The 19,280-nt window shown below is 41.1% G+C and overlaps 1 protein-coding gene across 1 annotated transcript in view; it reads left to right on the forward strand.

Annotated features, from left to right (window-relative positions):
* Positions 1-19,280, forward strand: part of HYDIN (HYDIN axonemal central pair apparatus protein) — a 431,085-nt gene that overhangs the window by 103,888 nt on the left and 307,917 nt on the right. Inside the window, exons 5-7 of the mRNA XM_024735584.1 lie at positions 1,409-1,528; positions 4,757-4,891; positions 18,133-18,332. Coding sequence (XP_024591352.1) covers positions 1,409-1,528; positions 4,757-4,891; positions 18,133-18,332 — 455 coding nt within the window. The remainder of the gene's footprint in view (positions 1-1,408; positions 1,529-4,756; positions 4,892-18,132; positions 18,333-19,280) is intronic.

Genomic DNA, 19,280 nt, shown 5'->3' on the forward strand with positions numbered 1-19,280 from the left:
TCTTTCCTTTGGGAGAGTTCCTATAATGTTTGAGTTGTATTTTCTTTAAATGGCAGCGCCATACTTAAAAAAAAATTAATTTATTTATTTATTTTTGGCTGTGTTGGGTCTTCGTTGCTGCACGTGGGCTTTCTCTAGTTGTGGCGAGTGGGGGCTACTCTTCATTGTGGTGCATGGGCTCCTCACTGTGGTGGCTTCTCCTTTTGCAGAGCATGGGCTCTAGGGCACATGGGCTTCAGTAGTTGTGGCACATGGGCTTCAGTAGTTGTGGCTCATGGGCTCTAGCGCACAGGCTCAGTAGTTGTGGCGCACAGGCTTAGTTGCTCCGCGGCATGTGGGATCTTTCTGGACCAGGGCTCGAACCCGTGTCCTCTGCACTGGCAGGTGGATTCTTAACCACTGTGCCACCAGGGAAGCCCCAAGTTGTATTTTCTTTAAATGTTTGCCAGAATTTGCTTGTAGAGATATTTGGGCCAGAGTTTTATCCATGAAAAGTTTTTACTTTACAGATTCAGTTTCTCTAATAGTTAGGGAACACTTCATATTTTCTATTTCTTTTTGTGCTAGTTTTTACAAATTGTATTTTTCTAGGAATTTATAATTTTAATCTAAATTTTCGCATTTGTTATCGTTTTACTTAGTTTGGGTTATGTAGTAATGTTCCTATTTTTTATAATTGGCTGTGTCTTCTTTTCTTGATCAGATTCAGGTATTTTATTATTTTTATTAGTCTTTAAAGACTCAACTTTTGGCTTTGTTGATTCTGTGGGACAGTTACCTTGTATTTCATTAATTTCTGCTGTTTTTGTTGTGTCATTTTTGGTTTTTTGTTTGGGTTTTAATGTGTTTTTTATGTTTGCTATTGTTGTTCTAAATTACTGAGGTGGATACTTACATCTTCAATCTCCAAACTCTCTGCTGAGGTGCACCCAGGATACAACCGTGAACTCAACACAGCATCGTGGGGTATTCTGAATTTTTAAGGGAAACATGGCAGTACTCAAAACCTGTTGGATACTACATAAGCTACTAGCTTGAGATAATTCAGTTTTACCATTAGATAATACTGTCTTGTTAATCCCTCAGTGCCTCCAAACAGGTTTTTGTTGATACAGCTTTTCTTCTTATTCTCATAGGGGAGTTGGTTCAAATTACCTTATTCACCATTACTGGAAATGGAAGTTTTGAGTTGTTGTTCTAACTAGCCTATTTTTTAAATTGAGGACCAAAACCTAGAAGTTGATGACGATAACCTTACTGATTATAATAGTGTTTATAGTACTTTCCCCTTTTTGAATGTTTCCTTTGTTCTTGGTGTTAATATTCATAGGTATATGTAGTAATTTCTTATCTTCCCCGGTTGTTTCTGCCATTGTGTGACTATATGATTTTCTTTTTTCAACTGCAGTTTCCAGGAATTGACCTGGATCAGGCCTTATTCCAGCCCTTTCCGTCAGAAATTGTATTTCAGAACTACACTCCCTGTGAAGTCTATGAAGTTCCACTAGTTTTGAGGAACAATGACATAGTGAGTATGTTTGCTGGGATGACTGTACCTTTCATGGATATATAAGAAGGGATTAGATAAAATGGGATCCTGTAGGGTCTTAGATAAACTCTTGAACTTGATAGGCCTAGGAAGGCAGATAAAAACATGCCCTTTGACTATAAGCTTAATGAAGACAAGACTGTGTCGGTTGGTTTGTTGCTAAATGCTCAGTCCCAGGGCAGTACCCAACAACTGGTAAACTCCCAGTGTGTGCACTGACATTTTGTTGAATAAGAGATTGGCTAGATCAGTGTCATGAAGTTCTCATGAGTGACCATTTGGGCTAGGTTTTCATTTAATACAAGATGATTACTGTTCATGTTTACATGCTCCACGTTAGAGCCACTATTTCCCCAACTGAAGGTATCGACTCTACTCATATGAATTGCAGTTGTTGAGCCAATGCATTTAGATTCTGCAAATTGTATTAAAAAAAAAACAAAACAAAAAAGAAGATCCCCTTTTCTCTTTTCCATCTCCTCCCTTCTACCTCAGATAGCCTTCAGATTTTGTTCACAGATAGTTTTGGATGGCTTCTCCCACTGTCTGTACCTTGTTGCTTTGTGCTTGCAACTGAGGATTTCTTCTCCATCCTTATGCCTTTTCTTTCAGAGATATATTAGGGTATATTTCAAGAAAGAGTATTAAATGACTGAAGAGTTCCTTGACACGTAACAATAAGGAAAGGAAGAATAATGCAGAAGGTCAGCATGAAGCACAGTTAAGTGTGAAAAGTAATCAGGTAGGAAGGAAGGCATTAGAGAGATGCTAAGCATCAGGTGTTAAGGACAAGTAGAAATACTTATGGGAGTCTTAGAATGTTGAGACAAAAATTCTAGCTATAATAAAGTAGGGAAAATAAGTGAAGACTATGCAAGAATTCAAGGCAAATGGGAAGACTTGCAGTTATATTCAGTACAGTAGCTCATTAAAGGAATCAGTGATGCCTTTCAGAGATCAATGGGGTGATTTAGTGACAGCAAAGTCAGACTTTGGAGAAAATGGAACATTTAGTTCTCGCTGAAGGCGTGTTAGCAAGAGAAGCTCATGGGTTGGAAGCTAAAAGGTAGGCAGAGAGAAGAAAAAAACCCCGAGGTGTTCAGGGTTATGTTCCTAGACCTCAGGAAGAGGTGAGTTACATAGACATTAGAACTCTCTCTTTTCATGCAGGGCTGCCAACCAATTTAGTTTCTCACTTCGAGTTCTTGTTTTCCCTTTCTCCGTTACTTTTTGACTCTTGTTCAAGTTTTTTTAGGCTATTAAAGGCAGAGAGGAGCTAGTCCAAAGGGTACTTTGGGTACTCCTCCCCAGCCATAAGCAAGAAATGCTTGTCACTGAGTGTGTATGAGCACGTCAAGGATAAGAGGCATGTGTGAGTCTTGTCTGCCAAAGGGCATTCAGTTGTCATGTATAAAACCCACACTTCTTGGTAAGATGCTGCTAGAGTATTGGATCCCATGAAAGGAAGGTCCTCATCTAAGGAAAGTTCAACTATCAACAAGAAGACAGATTCTGTAGGCTAGGCGGGCTTGTTCTGGGTGAGTTACTCCCAGGACCTTCATACGAGGTGGCTGATGTAAGCCTGCTTCTCTACTTCCTGGTTCATGGATATGCAAGGAACCACTGAGATACATTTGGGGCACTGAGAAACGCTTTCTGTGTCGTTTACCTTTTATTTGCTTCCTGAGTGCCATGGTGTGCAAAAGACAGAGCCTGTTTGGTCTTTGTTTCTCTACCTCTCTCAAACACACAAGTTGAAAGTAAGCCATGAACACTCGACAAGCCACAACACAATTCACTTGGGGTACAATTATAAACACCCAGACTCCAGAGTCAGACTAATCTGGGTTCAGATTCTAGGTGAACTGTCTCCCAGATGTAGACTTTGGGCAAGTCACTTCACTTCTCCAAGCTATGGGGATAAGAATAGCACCCATTTCAATAGGTTGTTTGGAATATTAAATGAGATAATGGATGTAAAGTACTCAGCTCAGTGTCTGTCCTATAATAAGCACTAAAGCAGTGTTACTATTCTTCTTCTTCTTAGTGTTGCTGTTGTTTTCCTTTCTAGTTTTTAATCCACAGTTAGGCTCTTACTAAAGTATTCCCAGCAAGCTTATATGGCATCATTCAACACATCATAAACACCGCTGCACATTTCTCTTACCAGCAAAGCCAATTCTATTCCTACCAGATATGTACACATCTCTTTCTTGCCTCCCCACTCTCTAGTCTTTAGATCTGTCTGAATTCTCTCTGCATTTCTTCTTCCCTTCTGCATCTGGGTTTCAGCTTTGAGAAGTTGTGGGAGTTCCTGTTTCCTCATATTTCACCTGAGACTCCTAGGACATACTTAACTATAGTTAACTTTCTTCTGCCCTCTTTGAGTTTTTAAAAAAACAATCCTCTCCCATTCCTGTGTCTCTAGAACCTCCACCCCTGATCACCCCCCTTCTCACAGTTACATTTCTTTTTAGAAATATGTACTCTGGATGAGGCAAGCAGAGCAGAGGAATAAGACTGTAAAAGGATGGGACTGTTTGAAGCCGCTCTGAGACTGGCCTTGGGGATTGTACTGTCCTCTGTGTTCTTGCTTCACAGTGGTGTTTAGGTAGGACAGTCCTATAGGGAGGGAAGGTGGAGTTAGGCCGGGACTTGATCCGGAACACCATTGCTTGGTAAAGCTGTAGCACTTATGGCAAGTGTCTGTTTCCTCATCTGTAGAATGAATTGTAATGAAGCTCAGAGGTTATTGTGAGGATCAAGTGGCATCTCATGTGCAGTGGATGATCCACAGCAAGAGTGCAGTAAATGTGATTTCTTCTCCCAGAGCAGTTCTCAAATGTTGGGAAGTCCGGTGCAGCTCCACCGTGTGGGTGGGGTTTTAGATGATTAAGCAGTTAGTCTTCGAAAATAGTCACATTTAAATAATAAAATAAAGATTTGCAATAACAATTAAATTGTGTAATAATAATAATGTTAATAAAAATTAAAGCTAAAGTACATTGAGTGCTTACTTTGTGTGAGGTCCTGGGGTAAAGGTAAGTACTGTCATCTCCTTTTACACTTGAGGAAACGGAAGTTCAGACCTAACCAAAGTCACACGGCTAGTAAGTAGTAGATGGAGATTTCACGTTTAACTGCAAGGCCTGTCCTTTTTCTTCTGCTTTCACATATACAGTGCCCATTATTGTGTTTTTCTTGCAGGTTCCAAGGATGGTGAAAGTTGTTGAGGAAAGTTCACCTTACTTTAAAGTAATCAGCCCCAAAGATATTAGCCACAAAGTAGCACCAGGAGTGCCATCCGTTTTCCGAATCCTCTTTAGTCCAGAGGAGAACAAGGTAACAGCAGCGCTGGCAACAAACTGGTTGAATGCTTGTCGCTAGCAGTTTGCAATTCTGAGCATTCGAGGAGGTGGTGTTGGTGTTGGTATTGTTGGTGGTGGTGTTACTGGTATTGGTTGTGGTGTTGGTGTGGTGGTGGTGGTAGCTGTGTCGTCGACAGTGTTGTTGGTATCGTTGATGGTATCGGTGGTGGTGGTGTTGATGGTGGTATTGCTGGTGGTGGTGGTGAGGAGAGGGATGGTGAGGGTGGATGAGAGGAGGGGATGGTGCACCACTGGGAATACGGAGAGAATTGTCAAACAGTGATGAGGGCTTATATGAGCTGCAAGTAGCCAGAGTGTAAAGAAGGGTAATCCTGGATGCTCCCATGGAACCTACTTCAGCATATTTATGTTGGACTGTACACCGAAAAGGAAAAGATGTGGTCCAGGTGCAATGAGCTGAGACAAAGCGTAGAGATTACGCCTTCTTGGAAGTTTGGGATTCTTGTTAGTTGCATCCCTCCTCCCCACACCCTAATTAGTTTAGGAAAGAGTCCTAAGATCCAATATTGATCACAGTATCAGCCTCACTAATGGCAAAGAATGTGGCCAGGACCTGAGGCCATATTCTGCTCCTTAATGACCAGTAGATAACCAGTCCTCCGTGAAGGGGTGACCTCACCAGTAGCTCTTCCTAAGCACGAGTGGAGAGGCTAGAGCCAAAAGCAGAGACCTGCCCTGTCTGCTTATCCTTGTCTGCACACAGACCAGCTAGAAAGAGCCTGAGTTCAAAAAGAGGCCGTTTCCTTCCAGCATCACCACAGCTGTCAGGAATCTAGCCTATTCTCAGGCTCTCCTCAGTTGTATAAATTCCAGTTACTTCTGGAAGAAAAATCTAGCTTGGGTGACTGAGGGAGGAGGCTTCTCCCCAGCCCTTCTCCAAGACTGCAGAATTGTGGGTTGAGTTTTCCTCTGTAAGGGCCAAAGTGGGGGCTTGTGTGGAGGAGGAAAGGGCTTTTACCAGCATGACTGAAAGAGTGAGGACAAAAAGCAAGGCTAAAACAGGCATAACAAAATGTCAGGTTATATGTAATGTTAAATAGTGTGTTTGCTTATCTGTATTGTGCTGTTATGGTTGGAATCAAAAGAGCGTAATGGAGACATAGAGAACTGGCTTTGAATCCCTGCTTCTCCATCACTAATACTTATTAGCTGTTGCAAATGTCATTACCAGTATTCCTGGTGCTGGTGCTACTGTTTCTGCTTTTCTGGAGAGCAGGGATAGAGAATTTAATGTGGTCTGCCAAGCATATATCACTGGAGCAAGTGGTTAGAAATTTCATTACTATTATACTGCTGTTATTATTTTTCCACTCTGTAGTATTACTGTTTGTTTCTTGGGCTGTGTTTATGAACTTACCATTTTGTTTGGGGTATTATTGAAGTAAGCAGAAAGATAAATAGTTCCAGAAGTAGTGCTTTTTGTTACACGTTATTGAAGTCCTTATTTTTTTCTCCAGGCTCTATATCTGAATGCTCTCTGTGAAGAGAACAGTACTTGGATTTAGTTTGGGTGTCAAATTTGCCTACACTGTCAATTAATTATAAAAGCTGAATATAATAAGCTTTTGTGCAGCTTGAAATATTAAACTTGCTGGATTTGAGGAGTTGGCTTTCCTTAATTTTTTTCTGTGCTGGAGAAAAAAGTATCTTCTGTTGAATAAGTATTATTCTACCTGTAGGTAGTCTGGCTGAGAGAGGGATACACAGAAGTTTCTGAAGAGGTGGAATGTTCGATGTCATGATAGATGTGTGGGTTACATGGATGAATTCATTCATCAAAATTGTATATTTAATATTTTTGCACTCCAAAATATCTAAACTTTACCTTAAAAACTTTTAAAGTATAAAAACAATAGAAAGGTGAATGGATGGAGGTACAGATAAACCAGAATGACAGAATGTTAATAACTGTTGAATCTGGGTGATGGATACATGGGATTTGTTATACTATTCTGTTTTATTTGTGTATATTTAAAATTTTACCTCATCAAATGTTAAAAGCAAAGGGAGAGAGATTTTATTACTGCTTATCTATACAGCAAATAAATAACTGAAATATATTTTAGGTGAGTTTGTATTTACTTTAAGTATGAAATGCCAGCATTCCCATTGAGGCTTATTACTTGGCTATATTTCGTGGAAGCTTATCTTACTCCTAGTTTTTTTTTTTTAATAAATTCATTTTATGAATTTGGTTTTGGCTGTGTTGGGTCTTCGGCTTTCTCTAGTTGCGGTGAGCGGGGGCTACTCTTCGTTGCTTCTCATTGCGGTAGCTTCTCTTGTTGCAGAGCACGGGTTCTAGGCACACGGGCTTCAGTAGCTGTGGCACGCGAACTCAGTAGTTGTGGCTTGTGGGCTCTAGAGCGCAGGCTCAGTAGTTGGGGCGCACGGGCTTAGTTGCTCCGCGGCATGTGGGATCTTCCTGGACCAGGGCTTGAACCCGTGTCCTCTGCACTGGCAGGTGGATTCTTAACCACTGCGCCACCAGGGAAGCCCACTCCTAGTTTTTTTATTCCCTCTTAGCATTCCATTTCACCAACATTGCCTATGGCCTATGGGGAAAGCCTTAATTAAAAAAAATAAGTTAAATGTTGTTTTACTGTTTTTTCTAAGTATTTGAAAGTTATCAATGGTTACATGCATGTATGAGGAGAGAGAGAGTGAGTATAATGGCTACCTATGAGAAACTTATCTAACTTTGGACACATTAGGATTTTGTGTTGGATTGAGCTCTAAGCTATGAAATAATTGACATAATACGTTTTTCTAAGGACGTAGTGATTTCTCCTGCTGACTGTCTAAGACTGATGGTGGGTTTTTGGGGAAGCTCCTGCTGCTAGTTTTGGTTCCCTTTTTCTGCAAAGGTCCTGCCACCCTTGCACCATCAGCAGGGCTCCATTCCAGTAGTTTTTCCAGTCGTCTGGGCATCTACATTCACTCTTACTGTTGGAAAACCAGCAGGGCCATGCACAGAATGACCAGCTAGGGTTAGTTGTGCTGTCTTTCGTGCTGCTCCAGAATGTAGCAGAGGAGTACTAGAGCCAGATTTATTTCAGGAAGAATAAAAGTCAGTCTTTTCACTGTGTCACTTTTTCTCCATTTGGCCAAATTGATAGCCAATGTGCATATGTATTTTTCCTCCTTATCCCCTGCTGATCTGAACACACTCCGTTCTCATTTACCCTCCTCACACCTGGAGGGTGAGATATGTAAATTGCAGCATGCCACAGTTTAATAAGCCAGTCCCCTTTCAATTGGATTTTCAGCACCCATGTATATTAGCATGTCGAAGATGATAATGCAATTTACATTTTTTCCTGTCATCTATTAATCTAGCTTCCTGGAGATTTAACTTGTTTAGAATGCCAAATACCCAGATAACGGGTGCAGGAAATTCACTTTGGCTTTCCTTATCTCTTCTTTTCACATGGACTTGAAAAAAAAAAAAGATTGGATATGTTATTTATCTAATAATCCTAGTGTACATGTCATGGATGGTAGAAACATAGTAATCAATGTTATCATAACACTATAAAATTCTGGAGACAGGCATTTTTCTTGACCTCTTAAATCTGTATCTTTACTATTAAAAGGAGTATAAAAATATTAGGCTTATGTAGGAAAGCAAAACTGGGTACTTTCTTGGACTTAGGAAAGCATCTCTTTGTAATAGTGTTGGCATATGGAAATGGCAGCAGTGGTCTGAAGAAAATATGAAGTGATGTAATCTTATTGCTCAGTTATGTGTTGAGAAAATATCTAGTTTGTTGTCAAAATAGTTTTCTTGATTTGTTACTATGAAATTTAAAGAACATGGCCCAAGCAAAGTAGAAAAACGTTGACATAATTTGTAACCCAGGTGTGTAACATTAATGAACTATAGTGCCAGCACTTTGAATTAAAGTATAGATGTCATAAGATTTTCTACAGTCAGTGATTCTTGTTGACAGAAATAATGATAGGGATTTAGTTTTCTTCCTGCCTAGCATTCGCCCTCCCTGGTTCTGTCTGGGCTTCCCCTGTAATCCAGGTGCCTAGTACGGGGCCTAACATATAGGAAGTGTGCAATAAATGTTTGCCAAGTAAGGTAAGGAAGTTAATCTCAAGAAAATGTAAGGTAGTTTCTTCAACTTGAGGATGGCCTGAAGATGATAAAAGCAAAGGCATATAAAAAGGGGGCTCTAATATCTTTTTGTGCCATGAATGTATTAGATGTTAACGTTTTTTCCCGTCATTTCAACCAGGAGAAAGATATCTAAGAAGGCTTATTTAAAGGTGTTTCTTCCCATTTTGTTTCATATCTTCAGTGAGTCACATCACTACTTTCTAGCTTTCTGGATTTGACAAATATCATTTTATAATACGGCTAATGAGGATCTCAGACATTCTCTTTATGAAGAACTCTTGATAATGTAGTATCCAAATAAAGATATTAAGATGAATATTATTTCACTCGCTCTGCACCAGGCCCAGTTCTGTCAGCCAGGATCCAGTGGAGAATAGAAGAAGCTTGGCCTTCATGGAGCTTATGTTCCACAATGAATAAGCAAACAGATCATTTAATGTCAGATATTGACATGATAGAGAACAGAGAGTGATAGAGAATGGGGACTGTTTCCTTTCAGCAGGAAGATCAGGGGAGACTTCTCTGATGAGGTAACATTTGGGCAGAGAGCTAAACGGGGAGGATATTTGTGTGGGAGCAGGAACAGCACTTACAAAGGCCCTGTGACAGAAATATGTCTGGCAACAGGTCAGGGAAGTGCAAGGCCAGTGTGGCTGGAGCAGAGGAAGCTGCTGGGAAAATGGTAGGAGACAAGGTTTGTAGAGGGTAAGACCATGAAGCGTCTTAGAAATCATGCAAAGTAGAATAGGAAGCCACCATAAGTTATTTAAAATATTTCTATTATGGAAGCTTTCACCCATATGTAAAAATGTAGAGAATGATATAGTGAACTGTCATCCCCCAGATTTTCAAGCTATCAGTGCGTGACCAATCTTGCTTCATCATCCTGTCCCCTGCCTCAGAGGATTTTGCAGCAAGTCCCATACATCATTTCATTGTAAATACTTCATTGTTTGTCTCTAAATGATAAGGTCCTTTCTAAAAGTTAACGTAACCACAGTACCATTATCACCCCTAAAAAATGACAGGAACTCCTTAATATCATCAGATATCTGTCAGTACTCACATCTCCCCAGTTGAGTAATATGAAAACATATATGTATATGTAGAGGTGTGTGTATATATGTATATAAATATCACATAAATCGATATATGTGCATTTTAAGTTGCTTAACTCAATCATATGTATATGTGTAAGTTGGTTTGCTTAAATTGGGATCCATACAAGGTACTGAGTGCAACTCCACCAGATTCCATAGAATGATCCTCCATCCCCTCTGTTTCCTGTAGACTGGTAATTAGGTCTAGAGCCTTGTTTAGATTCGTGTTTGATTTGGAGGGGCCAGAATTCTTAGGTAATGTGGTATTTCCTATTGCATCACATCAAGAGGCACAAAATGTCTGTTGTTACACTTTATTTTTGTAATGAGTTAATAAGGATCCTGAGGTACAGTTCATACAGGAAAGATAGGATAAATGCTTGTTTCTTTCCCTTTATCTGCCCTGGTGAGTTTTGATTAGGAAGGACGTATCTGGCTTACATTTTTAAGATCACTCTGGTTGCTGTGTGGAGAATAGACTGAAGAGGGTGTGAGGCATAATGGCTAGTTGTCTACTCTTAACATCCATTTTCCCTTTCCTCATTGGTAAGAGAATCACATGTTTTGATTGGATTCGTTGCTGCCAGAAACAAAATGTTGCATTTCCCCAGCCTCCTTTGCAGCTGCATGTTGTCTAAATGTTGGCCTGTGAGATGTGAGCAGGGCTTCCAAACGCATGTACTTGACGGAAGCTGACACAGTGGAAAGTGCTCTATTCTGCCTTCTCCTGCCTGCAGCTTGGCTGTGAGAATAGCTGGCATCCCAGGAATCACTCTGCCCCATCCGGCAACGTTGAGGATGGACCCTGTGCTAGACTGGTAGAGCAGGAATTTAGGAATTTGTGTCTCTCACGACACTGTGGAGTCACCATACCAACCTGGCCCAACTACCTCTGGACTTTCCAGGAGAGAAATAAACTTCTAGCTGCCTAGTTTAAGTTGCTCTTATTTTCTTCTGTTCCCTGTTATTTGTAGCAGAACTGAACCCTGATGAATATAGAGACAAGCGTCTATTGTAATAGTTTGCGAGAAAAAGATGAGGATGATTTGGACGAGGGTGGTAACAGTGAGGTGATGAGAAGTAGGTGGACAAAGGATATATATTTTTATGGTAGAGCTGTCAGGGTTTGCTGATGAATTAGATAAAGGGTGTGAAGAAACAGGAGTCTAGTTTCTCATAGTATTTTGGCCAGCAGCTGACCGAATGGTGCCACCATTTGCTGAGATATGGAAAGTGGAAGAAAAACAGGTTAACGAGGCTGGGTAGGAGTGAGGTAGGGACTCAGGACCTCTTTTTTTATATGTTAAGTTTGAACTTCCCTTTAGACATCCAAGTGGAAATATCAAGGAAGCAGTTGGACACAATTGTCTGCAATAAAGGGGAAATGTTGGGTCTACAGACATATATTTAAAAGTCATAGTGTAATGATGCTACTTACCACCAAGGGTGGAGGAGATGATGCTGGGAGTGAGTGGAGATAAAGAAGAGGGTGGAAAGAGGAGGAGATGCCAACAGAAGATGACGCTAAGAAGGGGTAATCGTGAAGTAGGAGGAAGGCCAGGAGACTGCAGTGCTCTGGAGTCCAGGTGGATAAAGTATTTTAAAAAAAGAAGGAGAGATCAACTGTGTCCAAAGCTATAGAATAAAACAAGGATGTGGACTTAGCCATTAGATTTGGCAAAGTCATTAGTGACCTTGGTGAGAACAGTTTCTGTGGAATGTTGGGTAGAGAAGTCTGATGGGGTGGGTAGAAGAGAAAAGAGAAAGTGAGGAGGTGGTAATATTGAGTATAAATAACACCTTTGAGGAGTTTTGCTGTAAAGGGTAATTGGAAAAATGGGGCAGTAGCTGGAGGTGGATGTTGAGATTGAGGGTAGTTTATTTAATATTTAAGTTGAGGCTATCTAAGCATTGTTGTAAGCTGATGTTTAAGTTATTTAAGCATTGTTATAAGCTGTGAATGTTCAGTAAAGAGGGAAATTGATGCTTCAGGAAAATCCTAAGGTAAGTGAGAAGGATTGAAATCTAGTACGCAAGGAAAGGGTTTGGTCTTAGATAAGAACAGGAATGAAGGCAGAGTATATGGGTATAGACACAGGTTGATTGGTAGATTTAAGGTAACTTAGAAAGCAAAAAAGCTAAACAGGAAATTAATTACCTTAAGTGGATGATTTGTACATGAATCATGAAGTAACCACATTATCGTTGTATACTAATGATAAAGATGGTCAAAATAAATTTGGAAGTCCTCGGGTCACTTTACAAGCCAAAGATCAGAGGTCATTCCTTTTTAATAGGTGGAGAAGTATAGATGCCCCTAGGAAGCTGAGACCCCAGGTAAATCATATGAAGAGTCAGAGTGGTAGAGGGTAAGGCCCGAGAGACCTGATCAGTCTTGTTTTTAAACTGATTAGGACTTGAGAACTAATTCTTCCCTTTAGAGAGGTGAATTTCAGATTGAGTACTTTTAACTGGTTAGGGAATTTATAATGTTTTTCAGGGACAGTGAGTATTAAATGTGCTGAGTCCTGATCAAATCTGGTTTTACTCTGTGTTAGCCATTCCACCATCAAGTTTAGGAGTGGAGAAAAGGGAGAAAGAGGATTGTGAGGGCTTAACCACACTGGCTGTGCTTGCACTTGAATGCCTGGGGAGTCGTTTGCTGCAGTAGAAGACATCATTTTCCTTTGCCTGAGTTGTTAAAGGACAGAATTATTGCCATGTTTGCTTTCTATCGTGGAGCTAATATAAAATCAAGATTCATTCTTTTCACTTCTCAGAGTCAAATCTGCCACTTGCATATTCCACTGCCTTTTTTTTTTTTTTTTTTTAAGTTTGGAGGATAGGCAGGTTGGAGGGAAGGCTAATGGACAGAAAAAAAAATGGATAGGCAATTTCATCTGGAGGCCATTGTTATATAGAATAACATTTTGGGATATGAAGTAATTCATTGCTAAGTCTCATAGTAGACGGGAGAGAGTTTGGAATAAATATTTTGGCTCTGAATGGTGACCTGATTGCTCTGAATTTAAGTACAGAGGAAGGAAGTACATCAACTGAAGTAATTGCTTAGCTTGCAGGCTGACAAAGCCTCCCAAGTCATAACATCTGAATTAATTTTAAGCCAGTAGAGCAATATATAATTGTATATTATATAATCTAATATAGTCATATTAAATACAGAGCTTAAGAGATTGGAATACATTTTTAAGGAGTTTAAAGAATTTCTTCATATTCTTTTATGTGACTTGATTATGAAAAAATATATAATTCTGATCAAACTTCAAATCTTCCTCATTTGGAAATTTGAATATTTCAGTTAGCCTCCTAAAGTATTTTCAGCTGTCTTCAATTCCTTATAGAACAAGGCAGAGAATATGTAAACATAGAATAAATTACTTGGAGATCCCCTCTCATCGTGGATTCAGCAGCATCTTTTGTTCTTTCTCTCAAAGCCTCAGTTAATATTAAGTTTCCACATGTGCCAGCAGCTTTCCAGTTTCTAATTCCCAACAAAACCTTTGCTTGCTGGGTTTGATCTCCTAAGAAAAAATGAAAACAGTACTTATCTCTTTAGGATTCTGATGTAATCAGACTAGACTGTTTTGTTGTTGAATTCTGTGGAGTTTTCTAGGATCAAGTATGCTTCGTGTAATTTGTACTTTCTTATATCTGAATGGCATAATTTTTGAGCCTGGCATTACCATGCAGAAACCAGAATCACTTCAAGAGCTAAGAGTCCAACAACTCAATTTAAATAAATTTCATGAATACTGTCCATTAATTGTTATTACTTGCTCCTACCTTAGGACTTTCATGTTTGCACCTCTCCTTGCCAGGAACACTCCATTCCTATATCTTGCCTGACTGGATGCTTTGGCTATTCAGGTCTCTATTTGAAGGCCACCTCCTCAGGGAGGCCTCCTTGGTTGTTGTAACCTAAAGCAGCCGCTTCCCATATTATCACTTTACCATGTTTTATTTTCTTCAAAGTCCTTGTTGTTTTTTGAAATTATCTTGTTCCATTATTATCATCATTACCAGGATTATCATTATTATCCTAACAACAAGTACACAAAAATTGAGTTTTCCTACATGCCTTACACAAAACATTGTATTTTATGCAACACTTTAGTAATGACAACTAATATTTACTGAGTACTTAACTACTCGCCAAGCTCTAGGCTAAGCATTTATTGCACTAGGCCAGGTCAGTTTCATCTCTTGCCTGGACTACTGCAGTGGCTGCCTAACTGGCCACCCTTTTTTCATCTTAGCCTCCCTACAGTTCGTTGCCTACATAGCAGCTAGTAATTCTTCTAAAACATAAATCAGGTACATCATGATCCGCTTTCAGCATCATTAATGTTTTTGGCCATCCTCAGGTCCTAACAATGGCTTACAAGCTCCTGTGTGATCTGGCTTCCCACAACCTCTTTGCTGCATCTCTAACCTCTCCTTACCTTATTCCCCTATGGCCACAGTCTCTGAATCATGCTTCGGCCAGATTACCACCCACCCCCATGACGTCATTTCTCCTTTCACTTAGATTTCTGCTGGAATGTCACGTCCTCATAGAGGCCTTTTCCCACTCACTCTTTTTTTTTTTTTTTTTTTGCGATACGCGGGCCTCTCACTGCTGTGGCCTCTCCCATTGCGGAGCACAGGCTCCGGACGCGCAGGCTCAGCGGCCATGGCTCACGGGCCCAGCCGCTCCGCGGCATGTGGGATCTTCCCGGACCGGGGCACGAACCCACGTCCCCTGCATCGGCATGCGGACTCTCAACTACTGCGCCACCAGGGAAGCCGCCCCACTCACTCTTTATTCCCTTATGCTTTATTTCTCTTCACTCAGCACTATAGTACTCATTTGCCTGTCTTTAGCAAATATTTGTTGAATGTTTACTAAGTACCACGTCCTGTTCTAGGAGCTGGATATGTGAAGTCAGTACGATGGGCAGAATCCCTGTTGACATGGAGATATGGGGGGAGGCATACAATAGACTCAATAAATAGGTAACATATATAATATATTAGATGGCTTTGGTAAACTAAAGCAAACGAAAGGCTAGGGAGTGATGGGACAGGAGAGGGAGAGTTAAGTTTACAATAGGGCAATCAGGGGAGGCCTCAGGGAGAAAATGGACATTGTGCAAAGTCCTGAAGGAAGTGAGGGAGCAAGCAATGTGAATAATTACAGGAAAGCATGTTCTGGATGGAACGAACATTGAGTTTGAAGGCTCTGAAGGGAGAGCATCTCTAGAATACTCAAGAGACAGCAAGGAAACCTGTAGCTGGAGCACAGACGCAAGTGGGGGAGGGGGAGGTGTGGCCAGAGAAATGACAGGGGTGCCAGACCCTAGCACTCAGAGCCCCCCAGCTCTCTGCTTGGGAGATTTTGAATGGAGGAGCCTCCTGAGCTGACTTATATTTTAACTGGATCCCTCTGGCCCTTGTGTGGAAAATAGACTTTAGGGAGCAAGGGTTGAAATAGAGTCCAGTTAGCCCAGGAAAGATTGGAGTGGCTAGGGTCAGGGTGGCAGGGTGGAAGTAGTTAGACGTGTTTGTGGTCTGGATATATTTTGGAGGTCAGTCCTACGAGATTTACTAAGAAATTGAGAAACAGAGTGATCAAGGATGCCTCATGCCAGGATATTAAATCCAGGCCAGTGGAAGGATGGAGATTCATGTACCAAGATGGAGAGGCAGTGAGGGGACAGATTTAGGGTGGAAGGAAGGTCATGAGCAGGACCTCAGCTGGCATTGTGGAGCTTTTGTGGGCATGAGAAGAAGGCTGCCCCTCTAGGCCGATTCAGTTGGAGCCAGCAGAGTGGACTGGATTTCAGGCCCCGTTCCTTCCCTTGGTAGGGTATCTTTATGCACAGTTGCAGGCAGGGGCATTAGTCAGCAGCTTCGCTTTGGGCCATGGTAAGTTTGTATCCAGTGAGATGTTGATCTGGCTGCTGGGTATGAGTTTGGAGTTCAGGGAGGCAGAGAGACTGCAGGTGTAAAGCTCTGTCGTGGGAACATTCCTGGCTATTTTCTCTTTATATTTATTTAATATATTTGTGTATGTATTACATTGTACATTAGATATGCTTTATTTACCTGCTCACTGTCTCTTCCATCACTATGTAAGCTCGAAGTGATCCACGTCTGCGTTTACTACTCAGTTTCATACCCAGACCCAGCTCGGTGCCTGGCACCTGGACACTTAATAAACACGGTTGTATGAATAAACGAATTGGGGATACCACTGCTTTCTACTTGTCCTGTGGGTTTCGTGAAATTGAGTGCATGGCCAGGTCTAAATGTCAGTCAGTATGTCAGACATTCCCATTCCTGCTCTGTGCCTAAAGTCCAAAGAGAGGTTTTAAACCTCCACCACTGAAAACCATTTACTGCATGATTACCAAAAGGAAACTTAAGTTCCAAGAGGCCTTTATACTTATAAAGATTGCCTTGCAGCCAAAACACACACTAAAATGTTGGGGAAACTTAAAATGAAGGAAAATGAACCTGGTTTAGATAGCAAATTCCTTTCACAGTGACTTCTGAGCCTATTCTTTTTTATTTTATTTATTTATTTTTGGCTGCATTGGGTCTTCGTTGCTGCATGCAGGCTTTCCCTACTTGTGGGGAGCGGGGGCTACTCTTTGTGGCTGTGCGCGGGCTTCTCATTGTCGTGGCTTCTCTTGTTGCGGAGCATGGGCTTTAGGCGCGCGGGCTTCAGTAGTTGTGGCGTGTGGGCTCAGTAGTTGTGGCTCACGGGCTCAGTAGTTGTGGCGCACGGGCTTAGTTGCTCCGTGGCATGTGGGATCTTCCTGGGCCAGGGCTTGAACCTGTGTCCCCTGCATTGGCAGGCGGATTCTTAACCACTGAGCCACCAGGGAAGCCCTTTGAGCCTATTCTTGAGGAGACTGTTAATGCTTTCCTTTCACATTTAGGTTTGCTTGTTGGTGATGGTTTACTTTTAACTTTTTCTTTGTTGCACTGAGGATGAGATTTCCATTTTCCTATCTTATGAGAGGAGATAAAGGGTGACTTAATTCAGCATTTCTGTTGCATTTAGACTCAAGATTGGGGACGATGGATGCCTAGGGCCTCAGCATTTTTATTTGGAATGGTCAGTAATGGCTTTGCACAAGAGGTGAGGTTTAAAATGGGCTTTGAATAAGTTAGCTATTGTTGTATAATGACAGACCACTCCCAAATTCAATTATGGATATTATGGCTCACCAGACTATGGTTTAGCTAATCTTGACTGGGCCCACTCATGAGTTGGGTAGGCAACTCTGCTTAACTTGGCTGGGCTCTCTCACATATCTGGGGCAGTAGGCTGGTCTAGCATGGGACATTTGGGCTCCCATCCTGCCGTAGGCTAGACCAGGCTTGTTTACATGGCAGAGTTTCAAGAGCAAGAATGGAAATGCCCAAAGCTTCTTGAGGCCTTAGCTTGGAACTGGCATAGCATAACATCTGCCACATTCCAGTGGTCAAAGCACAGGGTAAAGAAATAGACTCCACTCATGATGGAGAAGCTGCACAGTCATATTTCAAAGAGTGTGGTCATAGAGAGACCATTATTCGGAGCTATCAGTCTAACACATGGCTTGAAGGATAAGTAGGTAGGGTTTAGAAGGAGGAAGTTACTGGTGTGAACCTCCTCTGATCTAAAGAAGAATGAGCCTCAACTGTCCCGCATCCCACCTCCCTAATATCCGGGAAACACAAGAAGCATAAGCTTCTCTATTGGCTTGTAGGTTTTAATACTTGAACTGTTCTCTTTTTCTTAGAAAAGAGTATCTCATTGAAGGTACATCCATAATTGTCTTGAGAAGGTTTCATAGAATATATATATATATATAAAGTTGTTTTGCAAGATGCTTGGCATACAGCCATATTTCTTGCAGTTATCTTGGTCATGTTGGTGTTTCCACAAGTAATGATTGTACCCTTCTCTTGTAGGACTATGCCCATATGTTGACCTGTGTCACTGAAAGAGAAAAGTTTATTGTGCCCATCAAAGCTAGAGGTGCACGAGCCATCCTAGATTTTCCTGACAAGCTGAATTTTTCTACTTGCCCTGTTAAATACAGCACTCAGAAGATTCTGCTAGTGCGAAACATTGGCAACAAAGATGCTGTGTTTCACATCAAAACTCATAGGTATGCATTCCTTCAGCTTTTGTTTTTGATTGATTATAACTAAATCTAGTCAGCACATGTAGTCTCCTCGAATAGCAGTCAAGATGCAACTGCTTATTACAGTCTTCACTTGCAAGGATGGGGGACCTCAATGATGTGGCGCAGACTGCTTCATCCCACGAGGAACCCAAAATTCAAGGTTACCTGTTTGGGTACGGGTGGTTTTCTGAAATGCTGGATAAGAGACTTTCTATTTAGCATAGCGAATGGCTCATGGGAATATATTAATAGACATATTTGTTGTGACTGAGACTTTTATAACTGACTGTATTAATTTTCTACTCCTATTGTAATAAATTACCACAAACTTCATGGCTTGAAACAACACAAATTTATTATCTGACCTTTCAGTAGATCAGAATCCTCACTGGGCTAAAATCCCAGTGTTGGCAGGGCTGTGTTCTTTTCTGGAGGCTTGATGGGAGGATCCATTTCTTTGCCTTGTCCGGCTTTAGAGGCCACCCACAATTTTCTTATCTGAAAAATGGGGGAAAGTAGCCACCTTATGGGGTTGTTGTGAGGAGTAGATGAATTAATAAACATAAACTGCTGGTATATAGCAAGTACTGTATAGTGAGTGTTTCTTCTTTTATTATTTCTTTAAATGACCTACTGCCAGTGTGGTGGGCAGAATAATGGCTTCTCAAATATGTGCATGTCCTAATCCCCAGAACCTGGAAACGTGTAGTGTTACATGACAGAGGGGACTAGGGCTGTAGATGTAATTAAGGTTGCTAATCAGCTGACCTTAAAATGGGCAGATTATCCTGGATTATCTGGGTGGGCCAAGTGTAATCACAAACATCTGTAAAAATAGAAGGAGGCAGAAGAAGAGTTTGAAGTGATGAGATATGAGAAGAACTCAACCTGCTTTGAAGATGAGAAAGCTGAGCGATAGAGAGGTTGTAT

Source organism: Neophocaena asiaeorientalis, unplaced genomic scaffold (assembly GCF_003031525.2).
Source record: "Neophocaena asiaeorientalis asiaeorientalis breed wild unplaced genomic scaffold, Neophocaena_asiaeorientalis_V1.1 scaffold40, whole genome shotgun sequence".
Taxonomy (NCBI): domain Eukaryota; kingdom Metazoa; phylum Chordata; class Mammalia; order Artiodactyla; family Phocoenidae; genus Neophocaena; species Neophocaena asiaeorientalis.